Source organism: Ostrea edulis, chromosome 10 (genome assembly GCF_947568905.1).
Source record: "Ostrea edulis chromosome 10, xbOstEdul1.1, whole genome shotgun sequence".
NCBI classification, from domain to species: Eukaryota; Metazoa; Mollusca; class Bivalvia; order Ostreida; family Ostreidae; genus Ostrea; species Ostrea edulis.
This window is the reverse complement of record NC_079173.1, coordinates 47,867,855-47,891,089: the sequence shown is the minus strand read 5'-3', so window position 1 is coordinate 47,891,089 and position 23,235 is coordinate 47,867,855. Positions and strand designations below refer to the sequence as shown.

General features: G+C 35.1%; 1 protein-coding gene across 1 annotated transcript; it reads left to right on the top strand.

Moving 5' to 3' along the window:
* The first annotated feature begins 245 nt into the window (after positions 1-245).
* On the top strand, positions 246-22,439 carry LOC125665455 (uncharacterized). Its single transcript, XM_056151575.1, has 5 exons — positions 246-566; positions 9,900-10,510; positions 13,274-13,627; positions 13,979-14,011; positions 15,391-22,439. Exons 1-5 carry the CDS (start codon positions 523-525, stop codon positions 18,522-18,524), a joined length of 4,176 nt encoding a protein of 1,391 aa, XP_056007550.1. The 5' UTR covers positions 246-522; the 3' UTR covers positions 18,525-22,439.
* Positions 22,440-23,235: the final 796 nt, after the last annotated feature.

Here is a 23,235-nt window from a genome sequence, read left to right as displayed (position 1 = left end):
AGTTTACACATCGATGAATTCTTCAAAAAGAATGTTTAATCCTATAATAAATATTGACAACATATCTGATAAATTAACAAATGCAAAATTACGCAAATTTACAACATTTTGATTAAGTTATCCTTTAGACATAAAAGTAGTGTCTGCCAAAAAACTGATTTGTCGAGCGCCAGATAAGATATCTTTCTCACCTGACATATTAAGAGCAGGGTAAACTTTGAATGTGATAATATCTATTTAAATGCATAGCTCACTGGGATTCAAAACATGACTGTCGATACAGGTGGATATTTACAAAGGCTGAAACTGGTTTTGGCTATATTTAGCTCTAAAACTTCATAGTTATTTCGGATTTCAAACATTTCGGTTGAGCATCACTGAAGAGACATTATTTGTCGAAATGCGCATCTGGTGCATCAAAATTGGTACCGTATAAGTTTTAAATTGAAACATATCTGAGAACTAGAAAGTATTAAGAATACGTTGTCACTTACTAAGGGATGGGACTACATATTGCAGCGAATGATTATCCTTAAAGGAAAGTTTTCTAATGGACATTTCATTTCGTAAGTAGTGTTCTATTATTTTCGTCTTTGGAGAAATTGGATTCTTAGAACAGTTTCATTTCTATCCCATACAAATTTTGTAGAATAGAAATCAAGACCTAAACGGTACACTTAGTCCAGGGATATTCGTTATTCATGTTCTTGTTTTGATTCAAAATTTTAGTGCCCTCTTAACATTGCACGAGTTTCCCTTTATGCACACAAAACCTTTAAACTGTTACCATGGCCATCGTAATTACATCAACCAACTTTAGTACGATGTTATCAATACTTAATACGTTTAAGCTGCAAACACATAAATCTATTAAAAATGATAGTTTATGCAGTTTAAATTTAACTAAGATTTTATCATTCAGTGGTGATTTCCTCAATAAACTTAAGACACTACATTAAATAGGGCGTGTGTGTTTATAGAACTGTACACAGACACGTTTAGTGCTTCTTAAACACTTGTATAACTCCATAGATTCCTTGTATCTCTTCCAAGTGGGCTACTGATGCAACGGAGGGAAAACCACACATACAATACAATATAACTGCTTTATGATCTAAACGACAATATGACTACATGACGAGTGTTCCGTTATTCATTTTGGCAATTGAACTATGTTCAATCCTACTAAGTTATTACGCAACCACCACGCAGTGATTTGTTTGGATTGTAAGGGTTCTGTGTGGCCTAATTTACCTCTGTGACAACCAACAATAAACATCCGCTATGAAAATCTACGCATCGATTAAATTTGAGAATTAATCTTAAATGACTATAATCACTTCATTTTGCTCGTTTTACTCGTTTTGTGTACCGGATTTAGATCAAATGAAATATCATTGATATCGAAACTCTCGGAACATTCTGCACCCAAAGTGACATGCATCGTTTGACGCGTAACGAACAAAATATAGTTAGAATGAAAGGCGAAGATAACGAACAGTGATCAATCTCAAAACTCCAACAATGCTTTTCATAAGATTCAAAGTTATCCGTATTTCTCTAGATTTCGATATTTCAGTTTATTTTATACAATAAACGGATTTTTTCACACGTTGTAATCTCTGGGAGAAAAGATTGAAGCTAGCCAAAAAGTGATTGATAACCATTAAATTTAGGCTTCTATGTGTATTTCTATATAAATATAGTTCACGGCGGATGTGACCAGTCGACAGGGGATGCTTACTACTCCTAGGCACATGATCCTACTTATTCTGTATCCAGGGTTTGTGTTAATCCCATTCTTAGTGTTTTATTCTTTATGAGATTCATGAGATTGATCACAGATCATTAGCCAAAGCAACAACAAACGTTACAAAATTCTAGGACTAGCTTGGTTGAAATAGGGGTTAACAATTCGGAATATTTCTTTAAATTCGAGAAACACGTGTCACACATTCTGACTTGCAGCTAAAGTGTTACGTACTTTCAGAAAGTGATTGTTTTCAAAGGCCCATATCATTTATATTGAATCTGACAAGGTTCTCTATTTCTCAGCGATTTAAAAAAAAAAAACAAGAAAATTTTTTAACCCCCCCCCCCAAAATTAGATATGTCCTCACATATTTCCTGCCACCAAACTTGATATTTAATCAAAGGTTTGCATACATTCACAAAATACTTCTTTGCATATGTCAATAACATCCATATTGGGTCTGAAGAGTAATGTTAGACAAGACTTAACACAAATAAAAACCATTTCTACAGGATTTTATGAATTTGTATACAAATAATGCATAACTAAACATTATATACAATATGTTGCTAAAAACAAGAACAACATACATTGTTAGTGCGTCATGAAAGACACCAACAGATCAGGAATTGTAGTTCGTAAAGCCATACTCATTGAAATCTTTATTACCTAAATATTCTGCATATAGACTAGGTCGTACATATATGTACATGCATGTACATGAGATACGTAGGAAAATCATTGAGAAATAAAATGATAAACATGCCCCAATATGGACCCTCCGATTACACATGTTATTTGGTTTTGATAAGACAGTTCATCATCGTGTACATTGTGGAATATTGGTAAAATACAACTGATACTCAAATGTTTTATGCACACTGCAATTCTTGGAGTTATAAATTATCCTAGAATATTTTATAGAAACGGCCAGTTCTTGCAAATTGATAAAGTAATATTTTCATCAATTTTAGTAGCAAAATACTTGTCCTGTGTATCAATAATCTTTTTTTTTTTTAAATCTTATCTTGCTAAATTTCCACTGCCAGGTCTAAAATTGAAGATTCTGTATATTCCAATGATGTCATGCCATATTTATCTTTTTCTGGAATTCCATTAAGGCAAAGTCAATTTATAATGTTTTTTCTTGTGATATTTTATAAGAAAAAACAAACGAAACATTACAACGTGAAATAAAGTTTGTAGCAGGGTTTTTTTTTTTTTTGCAAACTTTCTGTAAAAGCGTAATGATATCGACTATGTAAGGTGCTAGTTAATGAACGTTTATCGATTAAAAATTGCTTAAGTTAAAAAGAATGACGTAAAACTTGAAACCATTTGTTTTGATTTCATTTAACATGTAATCAATGTATTTTTAGTTACAATGGGAACATAAAAATGTTTCCTCCTAGTAACTCGTTTGTTCCTGCACAGGATATCAGTCACTAGCATAGTCGAATGTGGACTTCCTTCATATCTGATCAATATTAATATACTGTTTTGCACTTTATCTGTTTACAAACACCGTATTTGTCATTTTGTAGGATCTGCACTTTTCTTTTCTAAAGTGTATCTGTATTTGTAGGGAGAGTTCGTGTAGCGCAGCTATGGTTTTCATTAGATGTACTAGGTTCATCTCCCTGTGATTCAGTATCAACTTCCTTTCCTAGTACATGCATACCCAAACTGAGCGATTACCGTAATGTCATGTGGAACTATTGATTGATTGTTTTATAGGGACAGTTCATGGAATAGTTGTCATTAGATGTACTAGGTTCATCTCTCTGTGATTCAGTTTCAACTTCCTTTCCTGGTATATGTTTACCCAAACTGAGATATCACCGTAATGTGTGCCAGTCTTGATATCCCTGTCATGCGGAAATATTGATTGATTGTTTTACGTCCTGTCGAGAAGTTTTCACTCATATTGATGTTGATCCCTGGAGGGACTACTTTTGATTTGATCAAATTTAAATAACGTTTCACTGATGATTTTCAGCAAAGGGATTTTATTAATTCATTTAAACAAATGATTATTCTTAAACCCCCCCCCCCCCCAAGCAGAGTTTGCTTTGTCGTTGCAATGTTAATAATTGATACATGTTAACGTTTTGCATCCATAAGTTACTGATATGCATTCTTGTGTCACCATGTTCAATTTTGAACAAACCAGTCTTTAAGTAATGGTAGTAAATACATTGTAAATAATATCAAGTATCAAAACTTTTGGCGGGAGTAAAATCCTAAAATTGAAAGAAAGGGAAGCAAAAAAACATATTCAAAACATACTATTAATCAGTGCCTAGTTTATTAGCAACGTGATTCAATACCAATCAAATAGTAACTTAAATTTTAGTGCAACCCTTGTGTAACACGCTTGTTAACTTTCAAAACAGAAAATGTGATCGGATTATCCTTATGAAGTAAAAGCGCTCGTGTGATTCAGACTTACAGACACTAAAAGAGACATACTGGCGATGCATTCAATTGAGATTTGATTTGAGGGGGGTATAACATTGCCATTAGGCCATGACGTGAAAAAGAGACTTAAGGAAAATACGATTACCGTGTGAAACGTATGGTTAATTGTTTGTAGTACTTGTTCAAAACCCCACTCTAAAACCTTGATAAAGAACGTGTGAAAAAGTTTCCGCATGCGGAAGTGGACAATCAATTTAATTCCCTTTTTTATAAAATTCTGAATAACAATGAAAATCTTCGTTTAGCAATGGAAGATTATTTCATCAAACGTTTAAACCCAAACTTCATCGTAAATAGCTTTAAATTCTATGCACATCAATATCATCATACATGTTATACTATTGTTTTTGGCGCAATAAGTGCATAATTTTGACGTTAAATCCTCAACACCGTTACCCGACATTATGACGTCACAATGAACGTTTATATTTCAACGCTACTATAAACTAACACCTTCAAGACAAACTGCCTCAAGAGTTGTACGGCGAAAATACTAGCAGGAACTGATCGTTCATTATTATTCTTACAATTATATTCTTTTGAATTATTAAACAACTGTCCCGATTTCTTCGGTCATTTTTTGTTTTTCTGTTTTGGAAGTAGAATATAGTAAAAACTTTACAAAGTGTTTTAGAGTTATATATATATATATATATATTTATATATATATATATATATATATATATATATATATATATATATATATATATATATATATGAAAAGAATTCGAAACTTGCTGCCAAAGAACTCTGTGGGAACAATTTTAAGGTACAGAAGAAATTATGGTTATGTTTATGACAAAGGAGTAACACTTGAAACTTTGTTGGGATATGAAATCATGACGTTATAAAATCCGGTAAACCCAGTTTTAGGCTTCTGTGTAATCAAATAGCAAAAATAATTGCATGACTGTATCTTGCTTAACGTCTCTTTCGGGAATTTCTCACTCATGTGCAGATGTCACCAAAACTGGTGAAGGGCTTCAAATTTAGGCCTTTGCTCGGCGCTTATGTTTATTGAACAGTGGGGGTTATTTAGTGTGTCAAATTCACTGTGGCACGGGACATCCGTTTTTAAGGTCATATCTGAGGACTTGTGACATTCACACCTGATGTCGAGCGTTTGGCGATGAGACTGTCACTACCTAATGATTTAACCCTATTGCGGCCGGGATTAGAACCCCGGCCTTCCGGATGCATCCGGGACTAACGCATTAACCTCTAGACCATTGCAAAAACAAGAAATGGATAGCTTAGTTAAAAACGTGTATATCCTGATCAAATCCCTGAGGATGAAACTGTACAGTTATACTGTGTTCTTCATTTCTTGTAAAACATTTTTTTATCAATAATAAGACCTCGACAAATCGAGGTATCACATCTTTGACAACGTCTAATTATCTTGAATCATAGATCATATCTTGTCACATATCTATCAGCAAAATGATGTCATGTACACATGTATTCAGTACTTGTTTATCTGTGAAAAGGGGAGTTGCTTAAAAAATATAATTATTCACCATGTCGACATGGAACACCTGGGTGAACGACTGTGTATGGTATATAATGTTATATGCTCTTTGATGTATTCGTAAGTTTATATACTGAATTAACTTGTATTAATCATTTGTTTCACTAGCGCCATGCTTGGATTTATCTCCACAATATTGTCATAGAGTATTGCATACATGCCCCTGCCATCAATATTAGGCAGGGGTTAAACATGCACTGAATAGAGGGCTTTATGTTTTATATACAATTATTGAAAATAAGGACACGGTACAGATAAATTAATGCATTTTAGTCTATTTTGTATTATTTAGAAACGTTATGAGATTGATCACGGTTCGTTATCTTTGACTTTCATATGGTTGAAATGTCCCCATAACGGTGTTGGACAAGATAACATTAACATATAAGTTACTAACTTAAAAAAAAGGATGTATATTTAATTGATGTTATAAATTTTAGAAATTCATTTCAAAATTAAGTATTATCTCTCTCACGCATAGCTCTTATCCTTAGACGAATTTGACTTCACTTTTTAGCACTTTGTTTTTCCCCAAACTAGCTCTACAACTTCATTGTTATTTCGGATTTCAAACATTTCGGTTGAGCATCACTGAAGAGACATTATTTGTCGAAATACGCATCTGGTGCATCAAAATTGGTACCGTACAAGTTTCACAGAAGGGGAAAATGGTCAACGTGCATTGGAGTAAGTCGAAGCTTCTTGGGCCTTTCCACCGAGTGGAGAAACAATCCCGAATGCTTAACGAAAAAACAACATATTTCATAAATTTGATTTCAGCCATTTAAATTGATACAAAAGACCCATCTGTCGGTTATATTATCTGTATCCCTTATCTTGTATGAATTTCTAACACAAAGTGACTGAAAAGTATTATTTCCTCTTGCCTGGAAGGCGCAGGCAAATCGTGATTGCAAAGATGATTTTTGGACGCGTTATGTGCAGGCTTAGGAAGTAATAACAAAAGCAATCGTCCCAGAATATATCGTGGGAGTTATGAATAATTTACGATTACAATTTACTGGAAACGAAATTTAAGCACGTAAGGTAGCGACGGATATCAACCACGTGATCAGTAAAAATAGTATATTTTCACGTGAATTTATTTTCCGGAATTCCTTACTCATTCATAGAATAGTCGAAAAACAAAAAGGGGTTCCGAAAGTATTTTGTTGCTGTGACTGACTCGCCTAGAGAAAATCAGCACATACCACATAAGTATACGTCAATGTCTGAAATAATGGTAGATCAAATGTTTCATCTGTGTGAAACTTTTTGCCAAACGAAATGTTAAACAAACCACCAATCCATATACATAGATGCTCTACGTAAACAAACTTGTTGATTGATGCATGGTAATATCTGAGTGCTGCATGATGCGAGATTAAATACTGTTGATACAGTCATTGAGAGGCTAAAATTTTCTTGTAAGAAGAGGAATTTGGACAACGAAATCATAGTTTTGTTTGGTGAGTGGTTAGCTATCAGTAGCTACCTTAAGCATTGAAGAATGTCACACTGAGTCGAGTGAACAGACAATTTCTAAATATAATAGACGATCACTCAACCAGTGATAACTGATTTCTTCCACCTCTTATAGGTGTCTGTTCTGTAAAAGAACTAAAGCACAGGAGAAAACAGCACAGACTGCTAAAGTGTGTCACGAAATCAAAAGAGTAAGAACTCGCTGAGAACACAAGTGACTATGAAATAATACTTAAAGTTCAGTGTATCAGTTTGCTTGCTACTGAAACGATGTCTTATCCAGTCTTTAAAACAAAATTATGTCCCGCCCGATGGCCGAGCAAGTCAAACTAAAGATGATATGGATATTGAGTATCATCGAATGACATCTAACTTTTTCTGAATATATAAACATGACTATCGTGTATAATTACGTAAATAGCCAGAAAGAGAGGGAGAGAGGAAGAAAGGAGAGATAGGGGTTAGAGAAAAAAGAGATATAGACCTTGCATCAATACTTAACATTGATGAATATCTATTGTTTTAGCCATTTCTAAAGGGAATTTATGGATTGGTCCACGAATAATACATGGCGAAATGTAAAATAGAAGATATTCTGCCGCTTTATATTCGACAAGGACATTCGATATCGCCAGAGTGTCATAAAATATGACAGCAGATCAGCAATTGCATTACTGAAACCCCATGTTTCCGCAAAGTGTTAGCTCACAGAAACTACTCGTATGCATTTAGTTTCCATTAAGTTTCCGCAACGTTTAAATAGGTTCCCAAAATGTTTCAGTCAAGATTTGCTTTGCATATAACATCAGTATCAAATGGTTTATACCAATGGCTCGCAATGCATAAACTGAATGGAACTTTTATAAAACATTGTCATGATTTCGACCAAGGCATATTCCTTAATGTAATTAGTTGCAGATTTAGGATTTTGTAACGGAAGGTAGGCTATCTTACCTCGTTGATGTAAAATTTAGCTGTGAATATGGGAAATGCTAAAAATTTGAGTAGAAAGTATGGAAATTGCTATACAGTTAATTCTCGAATCATTGTCCCTTAATTCATAGCCATTTTCGTTATAACGTCGCATTTTCCTAAGAACGTTTTTCCTATTAATTATAATTTTCGTTAAAACGCCAATTTCGCTATGGCCATTTGCGATGCTGTTTTTATTACCAATATCTATAGCCAAGTGTTAATCATCTTGATAAACCGCCACGGGTACACGTGATCAGTGATGCGGGAAATTGGTCATTATTGATCCCCGGTGTACACCTGGGCAGAAGGTACCCAGTAGTAAATTAACAAGATAATTACTTACTATGAACTGTAGTCTTGTTGTTTTTACCATATATCAGTTTAGCTATAGCTTCGCCACGAAAGCGGTTTCTGTTGAATTTCTAAGAAAATAAGTACAATGTAAATCATTACATACCAGGGAAACCATCTGAAATGTACACTGATGGTAGGTTGGGGCACAATTCGGATCAAAGTTTTACATGAGAATATATAGAGAGGATCTTCAGATATGATCCAAGGAGACTCAGGTGAACGATGTTGCCAATGGGCCTCTTGTATTGAAAATAAAACCTACTTTGAATTCCATTAACCGAAAAGTCTTTGGAGGAAGTTCTTTCAATAAAAGGCGGAAATTTAAAATGTATCTGACGCACCATACGTTTTAATTTTTGAGAGCAAACAAGGAATTATCAGATGCGGGAAGAGGTTTCTCTTTGTGTTAGAAACACCGCCAGGTCCTTGTTATTAGATTTTCTTACAATGCCGTCATAATCAGGATCAGAGGATTTTGGCGCGATTTCAATCTAATAATATAACTTGAATATAACCTTCGAACAATCTATATATATTATTACTTGAGAGAGATTCGATGTGAAAAAGACATAATAGATGGTTATTTTGCAAGCATTTAACAAGATTTTTTTTCACGAATACAGCCTATAACTTTATAACAGTAATAAATAACGACACCATATTATGACACTTTCCCCGCAATACAACTATAGAAACCTATTTTTGTAACACTTTCAAACATTTCTGTGTCAACTTAGTGGACTGTCATTTCTTATTTTGCCACAAAGAAGCTAGTCAGAAGGAAATCTCAATGTTGAATTTTTAAATCTTGTTAACGTACTTTTTCATTGTGATGTGATATCGTGCAAGGTGTGTACAGGGACTGCAGCATTTATATACAGAACTGGAAATATTACCTAAATTGAATATTTTACTATACGTGTAAAGTGATGTAAATGGATTCTCTAAGTCAAGACCCTATATGTGTTATATGTGCAGATGTAAGTAAGAAAGAGTAATTAACTGAAGAAAATCCAGTTAAAATAGAAGATGACAAAAATTCTGGAAAAAAAAACTTGAATTAAGATGTCACAATTTGTAGTTTATTAAGTGATTAAAGATATACTACCTCCCGTTGAAAAAGAAACCAGTTTACATTTAAAACGAAAGTAAAGTTATGAGATTGTATCTAGTATCCTAGTCCGACGGACTATTGGCACTTTTTATATTAGTAGTCTTATAATGATTAGTGTGGGATTATCGTATTTTTCAAAACCTGTATTGTCTGAATTGACAAAAACCCATCCTAAAATTAGGATTATCATTTCTGTTCTATTCAAGGATAACAATGGCGTACTCCAAATACAAGTCGACAACAGAAACAACAAATACTGCCCGTGTATCAAGATTATTAGTGGACCCTTGTACAGACCTCTTCAGGGACCTTCTCAGGGACCATATTACAGAAATCAATTTCTCAGGTGTTCTCCGACAAAAGAAATTGTTGCTGAGTCCCATTCTCAATAAAGCCCAAAGAGATTTATTGTATCCCACCAAAGGTTCTTTCACTGGAACGTATAATGACTTTGACTTATCTTTATTGTATGTATTGTTGAGAAACACAACGGGTATTGCACCTCACAAAAAAGGATGGGCCAAACCGCCAGATCCATCAGATCGATCCCTGTCTGCGAATATTGATCGTGTAAGGGAGATAAGAAACACCTATTGTGGTCATACAGCCAGAGTATCCCTATCTGACTCAGAGTTCCAAAAGCTTTGGCAGGATCTGACCGTTATAATCGGGGAACTCGAGGGCAGTCTTTCGGGAGGAGGTACAACATACACAGACGCTGCGAACCAGATAGAAGTAGATACTATGGATCCTGAGCAGGAGAAGAGATATCTGGATGTTATTGATACCCAACACCAAGACATAGAAGCACTCAAAGGTATCACTCTGTGATCTTTTCAGCTGACTGGTTCAAGTAAACGTTTCTTATTGAAACTTTCTGTTGGCGTCGTTGTCTTGTCATAATAAACTTTTCACATTTTCATCTTATTCTCCAGAACCACTTGACCAATTTTAATTGAATCTAGTACAAATCATCATTGGGGGTATTCAAATTTGTTCAAATGGAGGGCCATGCAAAAACAGGGTCAGCTCATTCAAAAATCTTCTCAAGAACCACATGACCAGAAAAGTTTAAATTTACACGAAAACTTCCTTGGTTATTGCAGATTCACGTTTCTTAAAATAATGATCCCTGGGGTAGGTTGGGGCCACAATTGGGAATCAAAGTTTTACGTGCGAATTTATTATGTAGAAGACATTAAAAAATCTTTTCAAGAACCACTGGGCCAGAAAAGTTCAAATTTACTTGAAAGGTTTCTGGTATGGTGCAGATTCAATTTTGGCGAAATTATGGTTCCCGAGAGAAGGGTGAGGCTACAATAGGGGATCAAAATTGTACATGCAAATATCTAGGGGAGATCTTTAAAAATCTTCTCAACAACTACAGTGGGGGAAAAGTTGCAATATTTCTGAAACCTTCCCGATAGAGAGTAGATCCAAAATTGTGCAATTCATAGTACCCGGGGGTAGGGTTGGACCACATAAGGGATCAACGTGTTTTACGCTGATATAAAGCAAACATCTTTAAAAATATTTCTTGCACTTGTTTACCTAGGGTTCTCATATTTTGCATATACATTCTTTACAAAGGAATCTTTATTGTGATGCAGTGGAGTGGGATTCTGTGCCCTTGACCTGGACGTTTGACCTATTTTTAATAAAAACTCTTACCTATACTATATGTCATGGATTATTTGAGATAAATCTTTCATATCTTATAGATATATCTATTATAACAAGACCTTTTATTTCCTATATTGACCTTTGACCTCGAGCTTGGAGTTTGACCTACTTTTAAGAAAACATAACCTGTTGTATATCTTCAGAATGATTCAGGGTAGGACTTTCATATTTTCTTTAGATTCTTCATGACAAAACCTTGTGATATAATTAAATTTGATCTTGGGACCTTGACATGATTTCTTTTTTTTAAAAATGAACGTATCAATATCTCCTGAACATTGAATATAAAAGATCTCCGCAAGAAAAATGAAATGTGTGAAAAATGTTTTGAAAGCGATATCTAAATGTGGGTAAGAAAATATGGCAGGCTTGCGAAAACCTCGAAAAGTTTTTAACCTGGCCTTGATATCATGTTTATTGTAAAACAGTTTTTGTGTATTAGGTCCCTGCTAAATGTATGCTATATTCATATTTCATACCGACCAAGTGTTGCTTATATTTAGCTGTAAAAGTACAAACACACTTGTAGCTAGTTTGTTGATTTTATTCCAACATCTATATAAAAATAAAACAAAGTCATACCTCGTCTGAGTTGCCTTAATTGGATGTTGTGAATTTTCAAAGAATAATGAAATCTTTTTGTCTTTTATTCCTATAGAAAATTTTGACCCCATAGTGTGGGCCCTATCTAGCCCCAAAAATTGTGACGTAACGAAATTGAAATTCACACAACATGTGGATACCTCGATACCTATATTGTTAACTTCACCTTGTTATATGAGTTAATAAAGTGCACCGCCACGGCACATGATACGCCTATCACATATTGTTAACAGTATAGATTGTACCCATTAAAACATTTTTTTATATATCACCTTAATCAAATGTCACAGTGACCTTAAAGTAGGATGCGACACACCTATTACCTAAGATGCATTAGTTGACCAGTTTTGGTGATTCTAGGTCTAATAGTTTTCAAGTTATGAGCCGGACAAGTCTTTGCCATATATGGCCATATCTTTTTAATGAAAAGTCACAGTGACCTGGTAATGTGCAACACACCTTCTACCCAAGATGTATCTACAGTCAAAGTTTGATGATTCTAGGCCTTGTAGTATTTAAGTTACGGGTCGGACACGAAAAAGCTAACAGACGGTTGGACAGACGGATATCTTCTTAATGAAAAGTCACAGTGACCTGGTTTTAATGTGCGACACACCTTCTACCCAAGATGTATCTACAGACAAAGTTTGATGATTCTAGGCCTTGTAGTATTTAAGTTACGGGTCGGACACGAAAAAACAAACAGACGGACGGACAGACGGATATCTTCTTAATGAAAAGTCACAGTGACCTGGTTTTAATGTGCGACACACCTTCTACCCAAGATGTATCTACAGACAAAGTTTGATGATTCTAGGCCTTGTAGTATTTAAGTTACGGGTCGGACACGAAAAACCTAACAGACGGACGGACAGACGGACGGACATGAACGCCATACCATAATACGTCCCGTCTTAAGACGGGCGTATAAAAACGAGACATTAAACAATATACAGATACAACCAGACAAATTTGTTCTGAAAAAAGTCAAGGTTTAACGTGCGAATGTCAGAGTATGAAACAATAAAGCACAGCGAGAAAACAATTTAAGATATTTATCATCAGACAGGTCATTACTAGAACCTATCAAACATGCTTTGCCATGCACCATGGCTGAAAATGTAAGGTTGTAAAGTTGACATTGCATGTTTGTACTTAATTTAAATTTAAATAGATTTAAATTTAAATTCCTAATAGATTAAACAAATTGAAAAAGAAGTAGTTTTGAACCCCCTAAAACATTCCACTAATATACTAAATAAATTTGAATTCATGTACTGTTTTTTTTTTTTAGAAAGAACATTTAAAGTACAAGAACAAATTAATGGACTGAAGTCTGAGGTGAAAGGACAAGTCTCTAATGTTCAAGAACAAGTCACTGATGTACAAGAACAAGTCACTGATGTACAAGAACAAGTCTCTGATGTACAAGAACAAGTCTCTGATGTACAAGAACAACTCACTGATGTACAAGAACAAGTCACTGATGTACAAGAACAAGTCTCTGATGTACAAGAACAAGTCTCTGATGTACAAGAACAACTCACTGGTGTACAAGAACAAGTTACTGATGTACAAGAACAAGTTACTGGTGTACAAGAACAAGTCACTGGGATACAGACGACTGTTGAGAAACTGAATAAACCAGGTAGCTTAAACAAAGATTATTCATAATTTGAGCTGATGAGTCTCAAACGTATTATAAATTGACCTCATCATATTTGTAAATATACATTGCTATTTAAGAATAGCATAAAAAAAACTTAGGCAAACATCAGAGGTGGGCGCAGGTGTCTAGGAGGAGTAAGCACCCCTTGTCGACTGGTCACACAAATATATGCTATCATTTTTCTTACGGGTGAACCATCACATAACAGAGACGTGAAGACAGTTTACCATCAATGCAGTGTTACATAAAAGGGACCTAGGAAACATGTAGACCATGTCAATAGTTCATGTTTATTGATTAAATTGGAATATTTTATTTGTTTTGTTGTAGATGCAAAGTCTCCCATTCCTCCAAATGTTAGAGGTATGTCAGTAGATAAACCAATATTGAGCATGTTTGTAGTAACAGTACAGACCACGAGTATGTCCCGAACAAAACGGGTGCCGCGGACTTAAATCCACTTTTTAACATAGACCTATAAAAAGATTGTACCAGCTTAGACACTGAAAAGATAGATTGTGTTTAAGTGCACTATACAAGTCTAATCTAACATTGCTAGCTTTTAAAAACAGCAAACGTCTCCGTATGAGTGAAAATTTTTCGACAGAAACGAAAAATAAAATGCAATCAAAGTAGGAAACATTGGTATTTCAAATCAGAAACAAACACTGTTAGCTAACATTCAGAAACAAACACTGTTAGCTAACATTCAGAAACAAACACTGTTAGCTAACATTCAGAAACAAACACTGTTAGCTAACATTCAGAAAAAAACACTGTTAGCTAACATTCAGAAACAAACACTGTTAGCTAACATTCAGAAACAAACACTGTTAGATAACATTCAGAAACAAACACTGTTAGCTAACATTCAGAAACAAACACTGTTAGCTAACATTCAGAAACAAACACTGTTAGCTAACATTCAGAAACAAACACTGTTAGCAACGCATATGAGGAAACATTGTTAGCATTAAAAATCATAAATCATCCAAACTCAATAAGCACTGCTACCATTAAAAATGTACAAGCAATGTTGGCATTAAAAATCTGCTACTATTTACACATGTATAAAAAATGCAAGCATTCCAAAATCAGCAAACACTGCTAACATTTAGAAAATATCAAGTATTCTAGATTTGCAAGCATGGGTAATATTGCAAATCAGCAAGCCATCTGAAAGTGATCATGAAATATGCCGCAGAATCTGATCATTGTGCTGTTTATAAAGTAGTTGGTTTAATTGTCCTGTATGCAAGGTGAAGATAACGAACAGTGATCAATCTCATAAGTCCTACAAGCAATACAAAATAGATAGTTGGGCAAACACGAACATTTAATGATCAGGGTACATATTGTTTTCCGTCCTGTCCACATACCTTGTGTTCTCTCATATTTACACTTGTCTACTAACAGTTTACAATGTTTGCAGATGCTGATCTGATAGTTAGTGTATATCTTTATGATGAGAGGTAACGGGTTATGTGGGGGATGCTTTCTTTGATTGGTATAACATGGACTTTAAGCACAAATGGCCATGTTCAAAGTGTTGTAATATATATATATATATATATATATATATATATATATAGCATACTATCATCCCATTATATAATCCATATTGAATGTCTCCCATTTGGGTATTGGTTGCAAGAGGACATTCACGGTAGCCCATCTATTGGTTTACAAAAAGAAAAATGTGATCCATTGTATTCATTTCTTTCATTAACATATAATTTCAGGGCAATATGATATTGACATTCAGGAATGGAGAGAAGAAGACAAGCTTTACTGTGAAACCCACAGCTTTCCGTCAATGATGCAGAAAGTGAGGAACCAACCTTACGTAACGTTTGTCGGTGTGCCTGGATCTGGAAAGACTGCCACTGTTCATCACATCGCGCTCAAACTTCAGGAGGAAGGTTACGAGGTTGTGCCAACCAAAGATGTGAGGAAGATGGAGGACTATGGTGACCCCAAGAATCCACAGGTTTTTGTTATTGATGATGTGGTGGGTGTCTTTGGCCTCCAAAAAAATACATTAGATGTGATGACTAATTATGAACAGAAAATAAAACAGCCTTGCATGATTAAGTCTAGAACTTTGATGACATGTAGAGAGATTGTGTTCAATGAAACACTACCATACAAAACTTTCCTTTCCAAAGAAGAGACTGTGGTTAAATTGCACAGTTCTGACAATACATTAAATGACACTGACAAAAAACAGATTCTTCAGAAGTATGGTTTAAACGTAGATTTAATATCACCTGCATTGCTGACATCAACATCTCACATGTTTCCCCTTCTCTGTAGATTATATTCCAAGGACACACAATTACAAGCTCTTGGTTCAAAGTTTTTCCTGTATCCAGTCCAATGTATCATTAAAGAACTTCATAAGATGCAAAACAATCACAAACTGAATTATACAACACTTGCTTTGTGTATGCAAAATGAAAACAGCCTCTCAAAAGACATTCTAAAAGATGGGGAAAATGAAAAGTTCTTGAAAATGAAAATTGACACTTTGGAAAATTGCCAATTAGAGCACTCCACTGATACTTTCAAGTTTATGAATGCTTTGTCAGCAATGGAGGGGACATACACAAAACAGTGTGGTGCACAATACACATTTATACATGACTCCATGTTTGAAATATGTGCTTATCAGTATGGCAAACAGTTTCCTGATGAAATGTTGCTGTATATGAGTAGCAGTTATATTGCTAATTATGTCAAACCACAGAGTAGTGAAGAAGATATTGTTAACAAAGTGAAAGAGAAACAGGGTGATTCTCAATCTGTTGAAAAGGGAGAGAGTATCAATGATAGTGAAGGATTAAAGAAGGAGAGCGATGATAAAAACAATGAGAGAGAGGAATCGTTTGATCTGTGTATAAGGTTACGTGAGGATCAGTACCCACTGTTAGCAGAGAGATTGTACAGAGACATACAGAACATGGAGCTGTATGATGTGTTCAGGAATCAGGTTTTAAAACATCCTCAGGTGTGTCAAGCTTTTATTGGTGTGTTAGAGACAAAGTCGTATGCAGAAGTAAAAAACCTATTTCTTTCCACTAAGGAAAATGTAGATAAGATGGTGAGTAAACAAACATGTGTGATGAAGGAGAGTAGAGAGTGGGGTGAGTGGAGGAGGCAGAATATACTGGTGGATCGCAAGTATAAACGAGACAATAAAACAAAAATATTAAATGAATCACTCATGTACAATATAAGAGTGATCAGCTGGGTGATTTCTTACGGACATCCTCAGATTCTACAATACTTAGTACAACAGACTGAACAGCACAATGAAATAAATGAATTATTTAGGATAACAGGAAATCCTCTACACGGATCTGAAAGCATTATGCTTGTGAATGATAAAAGAGATCAAAAGGAGAGAGATATTGTGAGGTCACAAGGGAGAGGCGTGTTTCTTGAACAGCATAGGTTACTTGTTTTGAGTTGTTATAGTGGTGATGTACAGACAGTCAAAATTGTTCTGTTTCATGTCTGTAGGAAGTTGATTAATGGGCTAGATAAGGTCCATGGAGGTATGTTTGCTAGATCGCCTTCTGATTTTCCTCTGATAGTTGCATGTGAGGAAGGGCATGTGTCCATAGTGAAGGAACTAGTGAAGGCGGGGGCTGATGTTAATCTGCGTGATTTCAGAGGAAATACACCACTAAAAGCAGCAAGTGAGGAAGGACATGTAAGCATAGTGAAGGAGCTTGTAAAAAAAGGTGCTGATGTCAATATGCAAAATGAAAGCGGTGATACACCGCTGGTAATTGCATGCAGGAAAGGACATGTGAGCATAGTGAAGGAGCTTGTGAAGACAAGGGCTGGTGTCAATTTACAGGATTATAGGGGGAATACACCATTGATAAATGCATATAAGAAAGGACATGTGAGGATAGTGGAGGAGCTAGTGAAGGCAGGGGCTGACGTCAATGTAAAGGATGAAATGGAAAATACACCACTGATAACTGCATGTGTGTATGGACATGCGAATATAGTGGAAGAGCTTGTGAGGGCAGGGGCTGGTGTCAATGTGCAGGATTACAGGGGGGATGCACCATTGAAAATTGCATATAAGAAAGGACATGTGAGAATAGTGGAGGTGCTAGTGAAGGCAGGGGCTGAGGTCAATGTAAAGGATGAAATGGGGAATACACCACTGATAACTGCATGTTTGTATGGACATGTGAATATAGTAAAGGAACTAGTGAAGGCAGGGGCTGACGTCAATGTAGAGGATGAAATGGGATATACACCATTGCTAACTGCATGTATCTTTGGATGTGTCAATGTAAACGGTGAAATTTATCACTGTTGGTGGCCTTCACCTTTCATGTGGAATGCACCACTGAGGAATGAATGTTGTTATGGACATGTGAATATAGTGGAGGAACTTGTGAGAGCAGGGGTTTGTGTCAATCTACGGGATTACAGGGGGGATACATCACTTGTAACTACACGTGAAAAAGGGCACGTGAATATAGTGAAAGAGCTAGTGAAGGCAGGGGCTATAGTCAATGTAAAGGATGACATGGACAATACACCACTGCTAATTGCATCTGTGTGTGGACATGTGAATATAGTGAAGGAGCTTGTGAGGGCAGGGGCTGACGTCAATATAGGGAATTCCCATGGGATTACACCACTGAAAATTGCATGTAGGCACGGATATGTGAGAATAGTGAAGGAGCTTGTGAGGGCAGGGGCTGATGTCAATATAGGGAATTCCCATGGGATTACACCACTGAAAATTGCATGTAGGAACGGACATGTGAGAGTAGTGAAGGAGCTAGTGAAGGCGGGAGCTGTCGGCAATGTAAAGGATGAAATGGGGATACACCACTGGTAATTGCATGTTTGTATGGACATGTGGGTACAGTGAAGGAACTTGTGAAGGCAGGGTCTGATATAAATCTACAAAATAAAAGTGAGAATACACCACTGATATAACTGCAGCAAGAAACTGTCAACATATCAATGGAAAAAAATATTTAGTTGACCATGGAGCTGACTGGGTTGCTCAGGTTCATATCTGTTTGTCAACAATATATAGAGCATTACTACTAAACAAAGTAGATGTAACGCAACATTGCATACAATAACAGAATAAAATCATCCCTGGTTTTAACGGCCATGTATAGCTATTTATGGTGGACATCAGACATGCTTGAGTTAAAACCGACAGTAAGGATGATGTGGTGATGACATATACATCGATGTGGTGTATAGATAGAGAGAGGATAGCGAGGATAATGAGGGAAGGAGACTATGATTTACTAAGTCATCTGTTGTGTGTGGGTCTGGATGTTAGCCAACGGATACAGATTACTAAGTCTGATCCGAAACTTCTGTTGCATTCACTGATAGATGAGTTTGATGTTAGTTATAGACTAGAGAAAGTGAGGGTTCTGCTGGACTGATAGATGAGATTGATGTTAGTTATAGACTAGAGAAAGTGAGGGTTCTGCTGGACTGATAGATGAGTTTGATGTTAGTTATAGACTAGAGAAAGTGAGGGTTCTGCTGGACTGATAGATGAGTTTGATGTTAGTTATAGACTAGAGAAAGTGAGGGTTCTGCTGGATGTGGGGGTAGTTGTCAGTGTTCTGATTAAGTATAGGACGGATAGCTATGCTATGTTAGATAGGGAGGGTATGTCTACTCTGGAGGAGAGGAGGCAACTGCTTTGTAAGTACAGTAATAGTAAAGATTCGTTTGACATATACAGTCTGCAAGAGCACAGGAGAGTGATGCACTCGATACATAAACATGTCAGAGGACACTCTGTATAGTTTCTGGTAGAATGTTAGAGATAATTTGTGACTGCGTACAAAAGATGAATGTGTGAGATAAAGAAACATGTCAGAAGACACTCTATATAGTCCCTCATAGAATTGTAGTGATACATGGCAATACTGAGTACAAGAGAGATGTGTTAGATAAAGAAACAAGTCAGAAGACACTCTGTATAGGGTTCGATAGCTGTATGTGATGCAATATACTGCTTTATGACGTACTGTTATTTTTATCAGTAGATTTACTGACTATACAACCTTATAAGTTACTAAACATACATGTGTACATTCCACCTTTCAATAAATTGTTCTGCACCTCGTTATTATTGTGAAGTTTCTGTGGGATTTTTATTTTATTTTTTAAATTGTTGTGCTCTATTGAATTGTAGTGTAAACCATTGAAAGAATTGTAGTGTAAATCATTGATAGATTCTGAACATGGGTGTATTGTATTGATTGTATTTTGTTTAATGTCCCTCTCTAGAATGCTTTACTCTTGTGGAGACGTCATCATTGCTGGTGAAGGGCTGCAAAGTGTAGGCCAATATTTGGCGCTTATTGTGTATTGCTTAATGTTGTTTTAAGTCACCTGAGTCACACTTGATCAGCATGTGTTAACAATTGAACATTTTAATTTATTGATAACCATCCTTCCAATTCTTTCCAAATTCGGTACGAATTATATCCGGGGTAAGGGGCCATAAATTGTAATTTGCAGGACTCCTGCTTCCCTAGGAATTTAGGTGCGAAGCGAAAACTGCCAAACAATTTGAATTTTTCAAAAAATATTCCTTATTACAACCGCACATTTGTAATAAAAACTATATGCCTAGTCATTTAGTGGAGGATAGCCTCTACCAAAGTTTTTGATTTGGTAAATCCCGTGGTACAGGTTCTGTCTCCAAGGTGGTGCAAAACTTGGTGTATATTACTAATGTGTAAAATATTTGAATAAAATCTTCTTTATTGTTATTGGAACTAAAGTGAAAGTAAATTGATATATGAATTTAAAAGGAGTGGGAAGCTCTTTACCAAAACTATTATTCATGATCCCGGGGGTGCGGGTTAGAATTTATTATAGTGATTGTTATATCTTTGAATTACTGATAATGTCGCTGTATCAAAATAAATGCATTTTTGGGAAGACCAGAATAAACATACAAAAAATGCGATTTCATTTCACAAACACAATGTTCTGAATTTAGGGGTGGGTGCAAAATTGTCATATAGTGTTAATTTCAAATATTTCATGTGATCTTTCATCAATGTGAACAAGTTATGGGACACTTTTGTTTTGAAAACACATCTTTGTTTTATACTTCTGATGAATGTTAAGATTTAGCTCAGATATGCAGACCTGTATATATATATATATATATTGATTTCCTAGCCCCTGGAGCTAGAAATACTTTTGCATGCTCAGAAGACCGATTTTGTTCATGATAGTAAATTATGTTTAGGATTGTAAATTATGTTTAGGATTGTAAATTATGTTTAGGATTGTAAATTATGTTTAGGATTGTAAATCATGTTTAGGATTGTAAGTCATGTTTAGGATTGTAAATTTTGTTTATGATTGTAAATTATGTTTAGGATTGTAAATGTTACGTACTCATCTCAGTACTAACTAGGTATTTCTCTATATACTATTCTTTTTTGTGTGTATATAAACTGTACTATATTTGTTATCAAAGGAAATAATACCTGTATTTCGTACTTTTGTCAGATGTTAGTACATGTTATTAGTACTTTTTCATTAGTTAGTATGTGTATTTAGTATTTTTTTAACATCTTCTTACATGTATTTATTACTTTTGTCACAGGTCAGTACATGTATTTAGTACTTTTGTTCCCTTCTAGTACATGTATTTAGTACTTTGTCACCTGTTAGTACACGTATTTAGTACTTTGTCACCTGTTAGTACATGTATTTAGTACTTTTGTCACTTGTTAGTACATGTATTTAGTACTTTTGTTCTCTTTTATTACAGGTATTGAGTACTTTTGTCACTTGTTACAACATGTGTGTAGTACTTTTTGTCACCTGTTAGTACATGTATTTAGTACTTTGTTACCTGTTAGTACATGTATTTAGTGCTTTTGCCACCAGTAAGTACATGTATTAACTACTTTTGTTACCTGCTAGTACATGCATTTATTACTTTTGTCACAGGTCAGTACATAGTACTTTTGTCACAGGTCAGTACATAGTACTTTTGTCACCGGTTAGTACATGTATTTAGTACTTTGTTACCTGTTAGTACATGTATTTAGTGCTTTTGCCACCAGTAAGTACATGTATTAACTACTTTTGTTACATGCTAGTACATGTATTTAGTATTTTTGTTACCTGTTAGTATATGTATTTAGTACTTTTGTTTTTTGTTAGTATTTGTATTTAGTAATTTTGTATCCGGTTAATGCATGTAATTAGTACTTCTGTTACCTGTTAGTACATGTATTTAGTACTTTTTTTCTCTGTTAGTACATGTATATAGTACTTTTGTCACCTGTTAGTACATGTGTCTAGTATTTTTGTCCCCTATTAATGCATGTATTTAGTACTTTTGTCAATTGTTAGTACATGTATTTAGTACTTTTGTCACCTGTTAGTACACATATTTAGTACTTTTGTCACCTGTTAGTACATGTATTTAGTACCTTTGTCAATTGTTAGTACATGTATTTAGTACTTTTGTCACCTGTTAGTACACATATTTAGTACTTTTGTCACCTGCTAGTACATGATTTAGTACTTTTGTCACTTGGTACATATTATCTAGGGCAGTTGAAATAATTCATCATTAAAAGATTTTCCAGGAAAGTATTAAATCCTCGACCGTACGGATAATTAGATATGAATTGAATGTTCTGATAATACTGATACACTTGTGGTGTGACTTAAATTATTTTTTGTTGTTGATATGTTTGATGTTGAATATCACATATAATAAAGAAGGCGATACGTACTGCTCTCAAGGTTTGTTTGTACATGGCGTGGATCCAGATCATGTGAATGCTGGGACACTATGGAACTCTATTATTTGTGTGTCTATATTAGTCGAGCAAGTCTATCATATTTAGCTTCACCAGAGTTTAAAGCTCAAATGAGCTTTTCTGTTTACCGTTTGTCATTTCAAGAAGAACTGGGCCAGGAAAATTGAAATCTACATGAAAGCTTCCCGACATGAGATGAATCACATGTGTTTAGATCATGATCCCCAGGGATAGGGTGGGACCACAATAGGGGTAACAATGTTAAATTCAGATATAGAGAGAAATATCTTAGAATCATTTTTTTTTTCAAAAACCATGATTAATCAGGTTCATATGCAAGCATCCCTAGGGAGTCAGATTAAACTAAATTCAAATTATGGTCCCTGAAGTAGGATGGGGCCGGAAAAGGGGATGGGAATTTTGCATGAGAATTTATAGAGATGTATCGTTTAAAATCTTTATCTCCAAAATAGGTTCATGATTAGTCATACTGCTCTGATTTTGAAGTTCATTTCAGGTTCCTCAGGGGTAGGTGGGGCCACTATATGAGATTCAAGTTATATATGGAGAAATATAGGAACTTAGCTAAGATAAAATCCTTTCGAGAGTAGCAGGGTCATACTAAATCATATTGAAATGCAAATCTTTCCCACCTGTATGAATTGAAGTTCTTCATGCGGCTAAAATTAAAGGTTTTATTGCTCTGTTCTTATCTGTCTGTCGAAAAACATTGGTATTTCTCATAACGTTTGCATTGTCTGTGAGAAC